Genomic DNA, 16,673 nt, shown 5'->3' with positions numbered 1-16,673 from the left:
AGGACTTAATTATCTTTCAAGAAATTCCCACCTTGTTATACCTGAACCGGATAAACCTCTATATTTGCCTCAGCTAAAGGCTCTTAGATTTTTCCCGTGTACGATAAGTATCTTGATTTATTTTGCGAGGGGAGATCTGTACTTTTAAAGGATGTCTTACCTGTCATTCTTAATACGTTCAATTTCGTATAATACTGTGCAACACCTCTGTTGTGAAATAGTTGCTTCAGGCGCCACCGCACAGCGGGCGGGCGGCCAGCTCAAAACGCGCACCGGCGCCTACAAACCTAAGTGGATACTTCAAGCATTGTGCAATGCGTGAAGTATCCACTTAGGTTTGTAGGCGCCAGTGAGCCTCTCGCGGTGGCAGCACGCCGCTCCGCTCTGTTAGGCTTTAATATTTATACTCGCATAGTCAGCGTTTTTTAACTCATGATTTTGAAACGTTAGCACACTCTGCATTGGTTATTTTCATTTAAATTGATGGGGGGGGGGGGAATGTATCAATTTATCAAAGGAGAATAATAATATAATGTGTGTTTTTTTTAAATATTGGTGGTTCCGTGTCAAATTTAATGATTTCCAAAGCACTTTAATTTTTTCTTTTATATTTGTTCTTTTATTGTGCTGCAGCGAGGTGTGCGCGCAACCAAACGCTCAAAATTTGATGTATTTGACTCTAAAAGATCGATGTAAAAATGAGTTAAAACTAAAGATAGCGTGCTTCTTGGTTTTTTTTCCTCTTTAATTCATTCTTGCAGTTTCTGTCGGCACAACTGCGGCTCATTGAGATTAATGTCGTATGGAAAAGGTTTTTTAAATATTTGCCACGTTTTAAGAATATAAATGTTTTCAAAATGAAGTAATAATTTCGTAAAGAAAAAATTAAAAAGATAAAAAAATTACCTATACATATATAAGGTATATTCTACATAGAATATTTTAAGGATAGAAATAAAACCAATTATTCACCAATGACAATTTAAAAAGATGATTCAAAAGGAGAACGTAATAACATTTCATTTAGAAAATGAGCAACCATAACAACATCTCTTTCTCTCTCAATTTCTCATTTCCATATTGTCAATATAATTTTACATATATATATATAAAGTCGCTTTATAACGCACTCTGGCGTTCTACGACACCCAAGCGCCACATATGCCTGTCTTCCCAGAGGTTATCGGGCAACTGACACCGCAACATCTCTTTGTCAACGCCCTGCCGCCAACCCTTTACGGGACGTCCCCGTCGCCTCTTCCCAGGTGGTACCCAATCCAAAACTTGTTTGGGCAACCTCTCCTCCGACATTCTTTGCACATGTCCATACCAGCATAACTGCCTGGACATGACGTCGTGCACGATATCTTTCTCAACCTTCATCACCTGGCGAATTCTCTCATTACGGACACGGTCCCGTCTCGAAATGCCGGCAGATCGCCGCCAAAAATCCATTTCAGTTGCCCTCAACATTTCTTGCGTTCTTTTCGTCAAAGGCCACACTTCACTACCATAGAGCACGATACTTTTAACGATGGCGTCATATATCCGGTGCTTGTTTGCCTTTGAGATGCTCTGATCCCAGAGCACCCCGTTCAGCATCGCGATGGCTCTCCTGCCCTGGATGATCCTGTCCTTAATTGCTCTATCCATCCTTCCATCCTGATCGAGCCAAACACCGAGATACTTATACTCGTCACACTCTTCGATGCGCCGTCCATCCTCAAGCTCTATGCTTTGCCGTTGATGCGCTGCTCCCACGACCAGCTTCTCTGTCTTGGACACACTAACGTCCATGCCCCATTTCCGATATTCTTCGACCAACTTCCGCGTCATGTAATCTGCATCTTCCTCATCTTGAGCTACAACGATCTGGTCATCGGCAAAGCATAGAGTATAAAGGGTCTGCCCATCAAGGAGTGGAACGCCCATTCTTGCAACCTTCTTTTTCCATTCCTCTAAAACGTGCTCTAGGTATACCTTAAATAGTGTTGGTGACAAACAACAGCCTTGTTTTAGCCCTTTTGTGACGAAAAAACCTCCGGACAACTCTCCACGACATTTAATTTTTGCTATCGTCCCGTTATAAAATGATTTAATTGCCCCCACAAGTCCTTTGCTAAAACCCCTTTTTTCCAAGGCTTCCCAAAGCTTCACTAACGGCACGCTGTCATAAGCTTTCTGAAGATCCACAAACACCAAGTGCAGCTCCTGGCTGACCGCCCTTTTCTTCTCGATGACCTGGGTAATGGTGAACAAATGGTCGACGGTAGACCTACCGGCTCTAAAACCAGCCTGTTCTTCGGCTTCCTGGCCGCTCCAAACCTCTTCGACCTTTGCCTTGAGAATTTTACCGTAGACCTTGCTCAAGGTTCCTGTGACCGATATACCTCTGTAGTTGTCGCAATCTTGCTTACTACCTTTCTTATGACTGGGAGTAATCCAAGATTCCTTCCAATCCTTTGGTATTTCGGAACCATGCAAACAGTCTTGCATAAGTTTCCTCAGATGTTCAAATAGTTTACCGGTACCACATTTTATCAACTCCGCCGGTATACCCCCAGGTCCGGGAGCTCTGCGAGTTTTCAACTCCCTCACAGCCTTCACTACATCTTGGAGCTGGATCTCCACGTTGGAATCTTCTTTAGTGCTTATGACTCCGCCTTGAAACTCGGGTCGCCTCTCCGTTAATAAATCTTTAAAATAGTCCTCCATCTTGTCAATTGGTATCGGAGATATGATGTCGCGCATTTTATTCCGTCGCAACCCTTTGATCACTTTCCAGCCTTCCGTACTTTTCCGGCCTCCAAGGTAGGTATTTATCTTCATGCAGCTTTCTTCCCAAGCCTCATTTTTCTTCCGAGTGATTACCCGACGGACTCTTGCTTGAGCCTGTCTGTACATGATTTTATCATCCAACTTTTGGGAAGAGAGAAACTGATGATACCTATTCCTTTTCACATTTATTTCCTCCTCTACCTCCGCATCCCACCAGTACGGTTTTCTGTTATCATTTTTTTGATCAGAAACCCCCAGGGCCTCCGCTGCCGCCGAGTGAACGCAATTCTTAATGAATTCATACCGCTCTTCCGTACTGCCATCGCATGCATCTCCTAACTTTTCATCCAGGCGCTTTGCGTACAGAGCCTTGACACTCGGGTGCTTTAGGCTATCGATGTTGTACTGAACTTGATGTACGCGTTGTCGCTCCGGTTGTTGATTGTCGCCTTGATCGTTCTGCGACACACGAGCGGGAAAGGCTACATCCGCTCTGAGGAAATAGTGGTCACTACCGCAGGAGAGTCCTCTACATACCCTCACCTGCTGGATCTTCAGGTTTGTTACCTGTTTAACGAGCACGTAGTCAATGATGGATCTTAAGCCGCGGGTAGGTTGGACCCAAGTATATTTGTGAATATCCTTGTGTTGGTAGAACCCGTTCAATACTTTTAATTCCCTCTGCTCGCAAACGTCGATAATGCGGCTTCTGTTGTCGTTCACTGTAACTTCACCGAACGGGCCAACGATTTTACTGTTAACCCGGATCCCGTTCTTCCATTTAGATCTCCCAACACAAGGACTTCTCTCCCAGGTCCTACCTTCACTACCTCCTCGTCCAGTTCTTCAAAAAACTGATCCTTAAGTGCGATGGTAGCATCATCATTGACCCCGTATACCCCCAAAACAGTGACTCTGTGACCGTGCATAGTTAGGTTCATCTTAATCATGCGAGCGTTGATGGCTTCCCAGTTCTTAATATTTTTTCGAAATTTTTTGCGGATCAGAATTGCGACACCCTGCTGTGCACGCTGATGTTTTGGCACTCCACTGTAGAATAAATCATAGTCCCCAAGGCTCTCTGATCCGTGGCCTTTTTTCTTCGTTTCCGTTATTACCGCCACGTCGATCCCGTTGTTCTTTATCTCCGATACCACTTCCGTCAGTTTCTTGGAAATGCCTTGCACATTCCAAGTACCAAAAGCGAGGGTCGTTTTCCGTAATCTAAGTCGAAGAGTCCGTTTGTTTCCATGGTTACCGAGGCATATGTTATTGGGTTTTTTGACATTGTACATTTTTTCCGAGGATCGGGGAGTCAGCCCGATGCCCCAACCCCCAACCTGGAGGACCAGGGTTTGATTTCGGAGTTACCTCTCCTAGACAGGTTGCTTTCACTACAGCTAAGAGCCCTGTCTACCCACCCCCTTTGAGGCAGGGGCTACCAGCTGGGGTCCGCAGGATTGCTAAACCTGTGACAGTACAGTCCCCCATACGGTTATAATTTTACATACCGACTAAAATATAACGCTTGGACCGAGTCACTGTTGCTCATTTTACGTGTGGGCGTAAACTACTGGACAAAAAAGGTGCGCGGACAAAAAATCGTTGACAAAATGTCCTGAAACCCGATACTTCCAAGTTGGCATCACACTCTCTACTCAATTTAAATGCATTATAAGTATCGATTCTTTCAGTTGCAGCCAACCACATAGAGAATCTATTGTTTTACACGCCGTTAAATGGACGAGACACGGTTTTGCCAACTTGAAAGAATTATTACTGATCGAGCATAAGATCACAACACAGTGGTCCCGTCTACTCGATGTGCGCCTCAACGGGTGATCGCTATGGGAACGCGACATTCTTGGTATATGTAGCGCCTTGATACAACTATACGTGCTCTATGGATGTCCGGGTTGCATACCGCGAAATTGAAGGCGTTTTTACTTTCTCTGCCCTCGCAAAGCGATCGGTACCTTACCACGGCGCCGGCAGTTAGCGCGTCTTTATGTCATTAGTCTGACGAGGTGTTGCCCCTATAAGCGCAAATACACTTGCACTATTTCTTTTAAAATTAAGTGTTTCTTTCACTTATTCCGTCAGAATACAGATTGTGTATTGATACAAAATGATTAAAGTGAATGGCCCGCTCGATGAGGTGCAAATTTACGCACTATGATACATGTTTCCTCATCAAAATTTTACGTAGAATGCGATGTGCTCAACGAAACTTGCTAAAGATAAGTCCTAACAAAAATATTAATGTTTTTCGGTGGATATATTCAAACTTCTAACTTACAAAAGAACCGTAACTACTTGAGTTACATCGTAAACTAACTCGTTATCATAAAGGTTTCCACAGTATGAAAATATGACAACCTCAATCTCGATGAGCTCAATCTCTTTGAACAACACACGGTGAGAAAGGAACACCGCTCGATTAGAAAGCCTGCCAAAACCGTTGTAGTGCGCGATTTGATTCAAAAAAGCTTTTATTTTTCATAAAAGCGGGAAGTTTAAATTTGTCGTTACCAATGTGCTACACAAAAACGCTAATATCTCACAATCAGTTTGCAGTTCATTTCAGTAGTATTTGTTGAGCAAATTTTATTCTATGTGAAATTTAGAAGAGAAAACATTTATCAGAGCGCTCCAATTTGTACCGTGTCTAGTGGTCCATTGGTACCATTCAGTGGCGAGGTGTGAACGATCGATTACCAATATTTTCGCATTTGAAGCTATAATGAAAAATCGATTATTAAGGTGTTCGTCGCGAACACCCCGTTTATCGATCTTTTCCATAAGTTTAAATGGCAGATTTGATATCTCGCAAAACACGCCACGCCACTGGAACTATTACTCGGAGGAATTTTTCGTAAAAATGGCGGTGTACTCATAAAAATGTTAAAGTGCTGTGAAGCCAAGCCAGCCCGGACATCGTGAATGAATCTTTTTTCTCAAAACTATTTTCATTAACCATGAACTTTAGAGCGCCATAATCTGAATACTTCGTCCACGATGTCTGGGTCTTAAAATTTTGGAAACAAAATATGATACCTTCCATCGGAACAAAAATTAATATTAACTTCTTTAATGTGCGCTCAAACGTATTTCCGCACACTTCAACTTCGTTTACGCATGCGCAAACAGTTGCGCATGTGTTATGACACTCCGTATTTCCATAGACCGAGCCATGAACCGCAGAACGGTCGTTCCCATGTCATTAGCAGCAATAAATCGGAAATTATGGCTCGTAAAACTTCACCGGTAGGAGAATGATAGGTAAGTCAAAAGACTCACTTGTGGAAAAATCAGTTGTCTTGTCTGTGGCATCGGCGCGACACTCTGTAATGTGGTTCGACGGAGATTACAAGTAAACAGAGGCGTGGCGTGCCTTGCGATGTATCGATTGATCTGTCATTTAAACTTATGGATTAGGATCGATAAACAGGGTGTTCGCAACGAACACCTTAATAATCGATTCTTTACCACAGCATCAAATGGGGAAATATCGAAAATCGATCTGTCACGCCTCGTCACCGAAGGAAGTTACCTACTACTTCAAGGGTGAAACTAGTGAAAGGGAGCATAACCCCTAAGAGCAGTATTTGTAGGCGTTCCTTAAACAGCCCTTAGGAGGTACCATATGCTTCACATTGTCATGAAGGGACAGTCTATGGGAGGTTCGAGGAGATATCCTTCATATCGCACCATAGAAAGACACTTCTAACGCATTTTGAGTTAAGTTAGACCGAACACTTCAGAATTAGATTCTTGCAAGGAACCAGGAGGATTGGACTCTGAAAATGTTTTAAAGTGTGGAAGAAATGATTTTGACAACTTCGCGGTAAGAACGAACAACGAGCCTACCTTAAAAATTTCCCGAACTTACAAAAAAATATATTCTGCATTTTTAATTTTTTGAGGAGGCAAGAAATTGTAATCCCTTGGAAGGATCTATTTCTATGATGTGATAAGAAGGATCTCCTTAAACCTCCCTTAGGGTCGTATTCATAGGCTTCCATTAAACAGCTCCTTGCCTTAAGAGGCCCTCCTTGGAATACATTTACATTAAGGGAGGTTTTTCAACCCCTCAAAATAGCATAAAAAAGGGCAATTTTTGGAAACCTCAAGTAAAATTCAGCGATGTACTTTGGAAATGGACCCTTGCATGAAATTACAATGATTTGCCTTTGCAAAAATTACAAAATAAGAACGAAAATACATTAGGAGCTTTGTAAATTTTGATGTAGATACGAACATACTTTAAAATTTACCAAATTCACTGTTTATTTTCTTTCGATTTCTTTTTACTTTTTTTTGTAGTGGTGAGTTATCGAAATCCCTTTTAAGGATCCGTTTTCAAATTAACATGGCTGATTTTTTACTCGGGGTTTGAAAAAAATTTCTTTCCACTACCAAAATTCCAATAAACCTCCTTTATCACCATGTTAACTATACAGGGTGAGCGAAAAGTCCCCGACCCCCCCTCTAACTTTTGAACGAATTGAGCTAGGGAAATGAAACTTTGGGAATGTTCCTATCTCAAAGAGGACCATCTTTTGAGGGGGTCAAAATTTTGGTCCCCCCTCAGGGGGGGGACAGGGGCCCCCAACTTTTTTTTTTTCAAATAGCAACCCCTATCTTGTGATACCTCATTCGAAAGAGTATAAAAAACTAAGAATTTTGGCGCAAACCGCAGATCAATATCTCAATTTTTGACCGAGTTATGATAGTTCAAAGGTCAAATTTGACCTATTTTCAAAAAATCATAACTCCGGTTCAAATTATCGTAAAGATAAAAATAAAACGGGAAAATTTACCAAATTGTGTTCGCTTTTACGTAAAAATTGCAGAAATCACTTCGATCTAATTTTACGGGGGGGGGGGGGGGGCCGGGGCTCGGACCCCCAAATACGTCAATTCAAAGGTCATTCAATTTTCCCGCGAAATAAGCCAATTTTCTCTGGATTTGCCTCCACATTATCTCAGTAAGGTCAAAATCAGTTCAACAATACGTTGGCAAGTTCCTAAATTTCGGGAAAAGTTAAAAAAACGAAATTTAAACGGTCAAATTTAATCACCTTAAATTTCGTTTTTTTAACTTTTCCCGAAATTTGGGAACTTGCCAACGTATTGTTGAACTGATTTTGACCTTACTGAGATAATGTGGAGGCAAATCCAGAGAAAATTGGCTTATTTCGCGGAAAAATTGAATGACCTTTGAATTGACGTATTTGGGGGTCCGAGCCCCCCCCCCCCCCCCCCGTAAAATTAGATCGAAGTGATTTCTGCAATTTTTACGTAAAAGCGAACACAATTTGGTAAATTTTCCCGTTTTATTTTTATCTTTACGATAATTTGAACCGGAGTTATGATTTTTTGAAAATAGGTCAAATTTGACCTTTGAACTATCATATATCGGTCAAAAATTGAGATATTGATCTGCGGTTTGCGCCAAAATTCTTAGTTTTTATACTCTTTCGAATGAGGTATCACAAGATAGGGGTTGCTATTTGAAAAAAAAAAGTTGGGGGCCCCTGTCCCCCCCCTGAGGGGGGACCAAAATTTTGACCCCCTCAAAAGATGGTCCTCTTTGAGATAGGAACATTCCCAAAGTTTCATTTCCCTAGCTCAATTCGTTCAAAAGTTAGAGGGGGGGGGGGGGTCAGGGACTTTTCGCTCACCCTGTATGTGGCCTCTGAAGGAAAAGAGCTATTGAAAGATCAACTGGACTTCATTTTGCAATAAGCAACTAAAATTTCTGTCTCATTCATAGGAGCCCCTATCTCTACAGGAAAACGAAAGGCACATGATGCGGTCTCTAAAATGAGTCCAAAGTAGAGGTTCCTTACTACAAAATGTAATCCAACTATTGATACAAACTTTCAGCCCTAGTACTAGGAACACGCCCCTTAACTACCGTTGCCTGAACCACGAATTCACTTCCAGGACCTCAATATAGGTTGATGTTTATGTACTCACAAGTCTTGCTCCTGATCCTTTCAAAATCCCGCTCATCGTTCTTATCCTTAATGGAGACCCTGAAGACCTTGGCGCCGGACACCTCTTCATTACTACTAATTTGGGTTGGGGATTGGGGTCGGTTCACCCCGTACTCCTCAGAGGACTCATCCTCGGCGGACCCGGACTCCTTGGAAACCTCCTCGATGGATATATCCTCCTTGGATTCGACGGATTCGTCCGACCGCGAGCGCGATCTAGCGGCCGACGCGGAAGCCAGGAGACAGACGCACAGCACGGCACGAAGCATGGTCGCGACTGGTCACTGTCGCTCGGCCGAATAAAAAAGCTTAAATAGCTGACCGTGACAGTGAAACCCGGCCTCGTTGCCAAAACTAGTCGGAAATCAGGGGTTTATCGGGTGATTTGGGTCATATTTGGCAGCGGTGGTGTTGGAATGAGGGTCAATGGGCTGGTGGCACGTTTGAACTTTCCGAGTTGTCGTCGGGCGCTCCGCTGATTTGATGGTGACGTCATTTTGGGATTCCCCGTCGGGAGTTGTCACTCAGGTTTATTTTTTGCAAGAAGCCTGAATTTTTGGCGAACAGTGGGCGTGTGCACAGAGCAGAAAATAAATTCTAGTTAATTTTACCAATGTTTTCGGTATGATACCCATCACCGGAAGTTACGAGTAAGTTACTCTTACGAGTAAGTACTACTTACGGGAACACGTTACTCGGAGTAACGTGTTCCCGATCATTTTACCGACAATATCCGGTAATTTTAAAGAGTTCCATGAAAGAAATGGAGCGCATTTACCAGAGAGGAACTAAACCCCATCAGATATTGTTAAATTCAACTGCTCACTTTAATTTTAAACAAGAGAACGTTGATACGGCTTCTGCATAATTTTAAGGAATTTACTTCAATCTAGGCAGAAAATTCACTGAAATTTGCACAAAGATCCGCACAACCGTATTCATGTAAAAAATTAGATTGTCCAAATAAATTTGGCAATGCCTGATGTGGTTTGGTTCCTTCCTGCTTAACGCGGTCCAAGTATCGATGGCTAAAGTGCGAAACCACGGGATTCCGTTTGCAACATTGCAGACTACCTGTAATACTTTATTTTTTCATTGAAAAATTGCAGTCATCTTAATTTCTTGAAAAATTCCGTGATTTTTCTTCTCTTTTAGCAGAATATCCCGTAGAAATTTTAAGCCTTATAGTTCACTTGCCTATTTAAAAAAACAAAAAAAGAGCAGAAATTTTGCAACACCGCAATTTAGTTTTTTACTGCCACAAGTCTTCCTTATACCTTTTTTCCATTCGTTACTTGTCCCATTATACGATTAGCCCCACAAGTGGGATGTCCCACCGGGTTTTTTCCTAGGAGAATTTGAGTTAATTTTAATTTTAAAAAAAGAAAAAGAAAATATCACAAGCACTAACAGGGAAAATTTTTGAAAATCAAACAGCAGATTAGAAATAAAAATAACTCAAGAGGGAACTTTCGGCATATAAAATAGCGGATTTAAAACAAGAAACCAATTGATTTAAGAGACATTTTGAGAGACATTTTAAGAGACACATGTGAATTCACAAGTAGTTTGTGAAAGTGTAGGTTAAAATAGTCGGGAGTGTCTCCTAGAAACCAAAATAAGATGCGAGTCTACGTTGAAAACTTTTTTTTCTGCTCTATATTCGTGTTCAAGTTTCAATTACAATCAGGACAAATATTCAGTAGGACACCTTACTCGTAAAACTTTGAATTTAATGAAATTTTACCACCCTGCCAAAGGGTCTTCAAGAGCTCCAGTGTGCATACTCTTTCTTCATGAAAGGTACTCTACGGAGAAGAGGCTACTGAGCCCAACTATACTGCCATGGTGGGAAAAAATGCTGTATTGACATTCCCACATTGCCAAATTTTCCCTCTTAAGGTGATTCGATGGACGCCATATTTTGTGTCAGAACGGCATGCGATATATCGCATCAATTGGTTCCATTTTTTCAGCTACTCGTCATTTTTCTCCAATTTCGAGATCGCAATTCTGTTGTCAAGAGACTAAAGCACTCACTAACCAATTTTAACAAAGAAATTCAACGTAATAAAGGCGTGGTTTTTTTAGAGAGAAAACATCGCATTCGATACTGACATCGAAACTGCACTCGAATGCGATATTTTCTCTCCCTGGTAAAAATTGGCGATAAGAGCTGCGTTTCAAAATGCCATAGGAATTCTTATAGTCGGCTAAAGAAGGCTACAGAAAATCATATATCTGGCTGGAGAATGCGGAGAAAATCATACGGCTGGGCTGTACGAAGCGATAAAAAATTATGCAGCCGGGCTATAGTTCCTATCGCCGGGCTGTTGCTTTTTCGCCATCGATTATGAAGGCTATAAGAAATTGTGTAGAAATTCGTGTGCTTTGGAAATCATTAAGTTTGATACGGAACCACCTTAATATTTACAAAACACACATTATATTTTCCTTTAATACATATTTTTTTTCATCAATTAAAATGAGAATAATCCATACAGGATGTGCAAACATTTCAAAATCATGAGTTGAATGACGCTGATTCCGCTAGATTAAATATTAGAGCCTAACACAAAGCAGAGCGGCGACGCACTGGCGCCTACAAACCTAACAGGGATACTTCACGCATTGCGCAATGCGTGAAGTATCCCTGTTAGGTTTGTAGGCGCTAATGCGCTTTTCGCGCTGGCTGCCCGCCCACCGCGCCGTAGCGTGCCACGGCGCTTGAAGCAACTATTTCACACCAGAGGTGTTGCACAGTATCATACGAAATTGAAGGCGCTCCAATATATTAGGAATGGCAGGCATCCTTCAAAAGTACGGAGCTTTCCTCGCAAAATAAATCAAGATACTACGGCCCAAAAAGAGAGCAGTAGTCCAAAAACTCACTAAGTCCTAGCATCCGTAGTAACATTTAGCATACACTTTATCGCCTGGCTGTTGCTTAATCGCCATCGGCTATAAAAGGCTGTAAGGAATTGTGTAGCCAGCTATAGAAGCTATTGGAAATCTTACAGCCGGCTGTAGGTCTATGGTGTTTTGGAACACAGATTCTGCTGCCAATTTTTACCAGAGCTCTAAAAAAAAACCACGCCTTCATTACGTTTAATTTCTTTGTTAAAATTGGTAAGTGAGTGCTTTAGTCTCCTAACAACAGAATTGCGATCTCAAAATTAGAGGAAAACGACGAGTACCTGAAAAAATGGAACCGCAATTGATGCGATATATCGCATGCCGTTCTGACACAAAATATGGCGTCCATCGAATCACCTTAAAATATAAATTTCTGAGGAAAAGTCTGAATATTTCTGCCTGATATTTTCAGATACTTTAGATCGCGCTACGAAGGAAATTCTCTGAAAAACTAAACGGGAAATATTCACTAGTTTACCCGAAAATCCATGTTTTATCAAAGGAAATTTAGCAACGTGCGAAGGTTCATAAGTCTTTCTTCCTTCGCACGACAGTATATCCTGGCCGCTTCCTTCCTCACCGGCGCACAATGGATCGAGTCAATTAGAAAGGTCGGACATGAAATTTTTGACTAAAACTGCAATTTTTTATGTTTATTTCGTCACAATTTAAATTTCAAGGGGTGCTTGAAGAAGAGAATTTTGCGAGGAGTTCGATGAAACCACTTTCAGAACCTCAAAGTGTTGTATGAACGGAGTTATAGGCGTTTAAAGTTTCCAAATTTTGTCCGACCTCTCCTATTGACTCGATCCACTGTGCGGCGCTTACATTGAGCGCTCACGTCCAACCTGACACTGACACAGGATTCGTTCTGTGTTTGACATTCACCTGAGCACATGTAACACCGTGTTCTTGCCTTGCGCTTAGAATACACCCGAAATATTACCCGCTGAATTTCCTCATACGCGTAACCCCGTTCAATGTTCCGCACGCATGATGGATTCATAACTGTGAAATCCCGATTATCCGCTCTCAATGGCGCCAGTGCCAACAAGTGGTAAATGTTGCCATGTTAGAACTGAGGAAAAAGGAGATCGGACAAAAGTCACATCGGAGAACAGCTACTGCCGTGCTAAGGAAGAACGCCGTATGAAAATTTGAGAGTTGCCAAATTTCTACAGTGAAAATATTGATTTTTGAAGAAAGTTATGAATATAATTCCTTGATATTATCCAGACTTTTTAGATGAAACTATGAACGGTATCCTGTGAAAAATCGGAGGAGAAAAATTCACAGATTTTCCTGAAAATTCGTAATTTGTTGAAGGAGATTTGGCAACATCTGAAGGCTCATACGGCGTTCTTCCTTAGCACGGCAGAGCACCATTCGCTGGAAGAAAAAAAACACATTGGATCTGGGGTCCAGACTCTTAAAAACATCGACAAGAAAAAATACTCTTGATTCAATCAGATTTAAGCTAAAATCAAGAACCAAGCCTCTTAATTTGAGCGGATTTCTTTTTGATTTAAGCTTAAATCTGATTGAATCAAGAGTCCTTTTTCTTGTCAATGTTTTCAAGAGTCTGGACTCTAGATCCAATGTGTTTTTTTTCCAGTCTTTGGTAGAAATTTGTATGCTGATCAATGTGCCATCAGGACTTCATTTTGCAAATAGAAACAAAAATCCCTGACTCATTCATGAAAGCCTTACCTGCATATAAAGACCGATGGCACCTTCGTTCTCTCTAAAGTGAGCTGAAAATTGAAGTACTTGATTGCAAAATGTGGTCCAACTGTTAATTGAAGCACTTCAGGTCGATGTGACATTTGTCCATACTTTCTTTCCCCAACTCTACCAGAGAAGGCAATGATGATGAAATTTTCGAAATCGAGTTTTCTACGTTTGACTGAACTATTCACGGGGCTGGTTATGAAATTGATAGATAAAACGATAGACAAAGAGGGCAAAGAGAAAATGGAGCAATTCCGTCGGTGGAAGCAAGTGGCTGGAATGGACAGAGAAATAATTGATAGACTAACTAACGGTAATCCATCCATACGAGAGATGTGTCAGGTGTCAAAACGCCTTCACTTGCGTGCGTATGCAACATGGACATCCGCGGAGGCCGAATAGTTGCATCCGGGCGTTATGATGAGATTCGTATTGTTCGTCGCATGCGATACAGAGAGCTCTTCGCTCGCTTCACTCACACTTTTACTCAGTTCTAGCGTTGCTTAATGCGCCAATGAAGTACTACTGACAGAGACTAGGTATCACTGACTTTCATCGCGGCATTGCCTATTTTCCGGAAAAACCATTGATTGTTCAAAGTTATATATCACGACGTTTCCCTCCGGAGGCTCCAGAAATGAGGGATGTGGCCCCTCCACCGTAGTATTCTTACTCCACAGTAGTAAACGCAAATCACACATCCAATTCAGCGATAACTTCATTGAATGTATCGCATATATATTTTGCAAAATGAAAAAGCCTCCAATTTAAATAAAGGTAAAGGTGTTTGCTTCTAGGTATAATGATACCATCACACTAGAACTTAAATAATCCTGAGTGTTTTCCTCAATAGTTTCAGCGCAATTTTGAAATTGAGACAATTTGTGACCTACTTTCAACATTCGAAGCTGTCAACAACATTTTTGCCATCAACACTTGCAGATGTCGTTTGATTGTCAGCCTTAATATGTTTGCTTACGTTAGGTAAGACATTTTGAGGATCATTCTTTGGTAGCTGATGTCTCTTAAAAAAGCACGCTTACGTATGTTGATCGATTATTTGTCAAATTTTGATGCTGGAGGCTCATTATTATGTGCTTTTCACAAAAATTGCAACCCATTTTTCACGCAAAAGCTTCCATCGGATCATAATTGGAGGGCTTGGAGAACAGGGTGCATAGGTGCAGTTTTGCTATTTCGAGAAATACCTGTTTGAAGTTTCAAAATTATATGGACCCTTATGGCGAAAACAAAGTTCAAACTGACTACTTGATGCTTATACATTAGATGTTGGGAGAAAATTTGTCACAGGATATGCATTAAAGATATTTTTACTCGAAATCATTAATATCTCAATTTCTCAAAAACTGCACTTATGCGCCCTGTCTTCCAAGCCCTTCCATTCTTCTTGCGTGTATTTTATTTTCATATGATTTTTAGACAATTCGATGGGTCAATTGGATTAGCCATAGTATGGCCTTTCACTCATCAAAATAAAAGGTATTGTCCCGAGGAGATGAGGTCAACCTACACCAAACTGCTCCTCCTTGAAAATTTGACATAGTATCATCTGCTTCCTCCATTTCGAGGAATTTCATTCTGAGAATTCATTGCTGGAATTTTTGGAAATCTCAAACGTGACGTGAATAGTTTTAGGATGAAGCCATGAAGTATTTAAAAAAATAAATCATGGGAATCTTCCAAAATTGTAGTGATTCAAAGAATTGCAACGAAAAAATCGTCATGGCCAACGCAAGTGTCCACTTATTGCGGCGCTCACAGCAAACCTGTGTTAATTCAACCAATTGCTTCAACTTGTACCGCGTTAGCAAAAAGAAACCAAGCCACATCAGCTATTGTCAATTTTAATTGGGCACTTTCATTTTTTACTTGAAACCGGTTGTGCGAAGTTTCGTGCAAATTTCAGTGAATTTCTGCATAGTGCGAAGCAAATCCCTTAAAATTCAAAGGAATCCGCACACACATTATCTTGTGTAAAATTAAAATGCCTAATTAAATTTGGCGATAGCTGATGTGGAATTGGCTCCATTCTGCGAAACGTGGTCCACTTAATTCACTAGATTTTTGAAAAAATCAATTCCATAATTCGTCGTCTCCTGGACGAAAAAACGTAACTCAATTTCAATGTCGCCAAATTTCCCCTGGCAAATTGCCTATTAATCAAGAGAATCTTGGGCATTTCTGACTGAAAATTTCCCTGACTTTTTTCTTGATTCCAAGCAAAAAACAGACAATTTTGGATAAGAAATACTTACGTACAATTTTGTAAAATAAATTAATTGTTCGAGTCAATTTGGCAACCTTGGAATGGAGTTACGTTCCTTCGTGCTGAAAACGACGAATTTTGGTCGGTATTGTCTTTCCCGCGGCCCGGCGGATTTTATCCTCGGTCAATATCACGCTCGCCTCACAGTAAGCTCGCTCGTGAAAGTTGGAGGACGTGAGGTCGTGAGGATGGAGGAATTGATCATTTTCCAAGTGTCAATCTCGGTGTCCATTTGTCAGGCGACTTGTTCCAGTTACCTAACCTTGTTTTGGTCGCCGCTGCGGGCCAACGAACTTCACCCATCCTGGGTCTCGAATCGGACAGGTTTTATGTTAATCACGTCTTTTGCTCGTTGGCGACGCGACGACGCGACGCGACGTGTCGCATCTGCTGCAGCGTCTTAAGCCACGGCTCCACAAGCACCAAGCGACGCCGAGTCAACCGCGCGACAGAGCCGCGCTAACGAAAAACTAGAGTCCCTTTATACTGAGAGTCAAGACAATTCGGCTCATGGATGTCACAAACGGGAATAAAGATTATAGAAATTGAACGTTTTTCGTAATCTTTGATCGGCCCATTCTCAAATGCCTTTCTCCGTTCCTCCTCTCATTCCGTTTGTTCCTTGCCGAACCCGTAATTCCCGGTCCATTCCAGATTATAATCTTTGCAATTGGTGAAAATGTAATCTTTATTCCCGTTTGTGACACTGTGGAGGCCTAAAATACGGGAACCAATCAGAAATGGATTCAAATTGTCTTGACTCTCAGTATAAAGGGACTCTAAGCCGCGCTAGCGAAAAACGTAAGAGCATTTGAGAGTTGCCACATTTTCCCCGATAAAACAAGCATTTTAAGGTGATTAATGCATATTGTTCCTCAAAATTGTCAGATGCTTCAGATTTAATTTTGTTAAAAAATCGTTCAAAATTTGTCGAAGAAAAATATCCAACAGATTCC

At 41.3% G+C, this 16,673-nt stretch overlaps 1 protein-coding gene across 1 annotated transcript in view; it reads right to left on the bottom strand.

Moving 5' to 3' along the window:
• The window catches only part of LOC109031583 (carboxypeptidase B), a 43,120-nt gene extending 33,763 nt beyond the window's left edge, over positions 1-9,357 (bottom strand). Inside the window, exon 1 of the mRNA XM_019043175.2 lies at positions 8,764-9,357. Coding sequence (XP_018898720.2) covers positions 8,764-9,052 — 289 coding nt within the window. The 5' untranslated portion in view covers positions 9,053-9,357. The remainder of the gene's footprint in view (positions 1-8,763) is intronic.
• Positions 9,358-16,673: the final 7,316 nt, after the last annotated feature.

The sequence above is a fragment of the Bemisia tabaci genome, chromosome 7, assembly GCF_918797505.1.
Source record: "Bemisia tabaci chromosome 7, PGI_BMITA_v3".
Taxonomy (NCBI): domain Eukaryota; kingdom Metazoa; phylum Arthropoda; class Insecta; order Hemiptera; family Aleyrodidae; genus Bemisia; species Bemisia tabaci.
The sequence above is the reverse complement of the archived record's forward strand: the minus strand, read 5'-3'. Positions and strand labels throughout refer to the sequence as shown.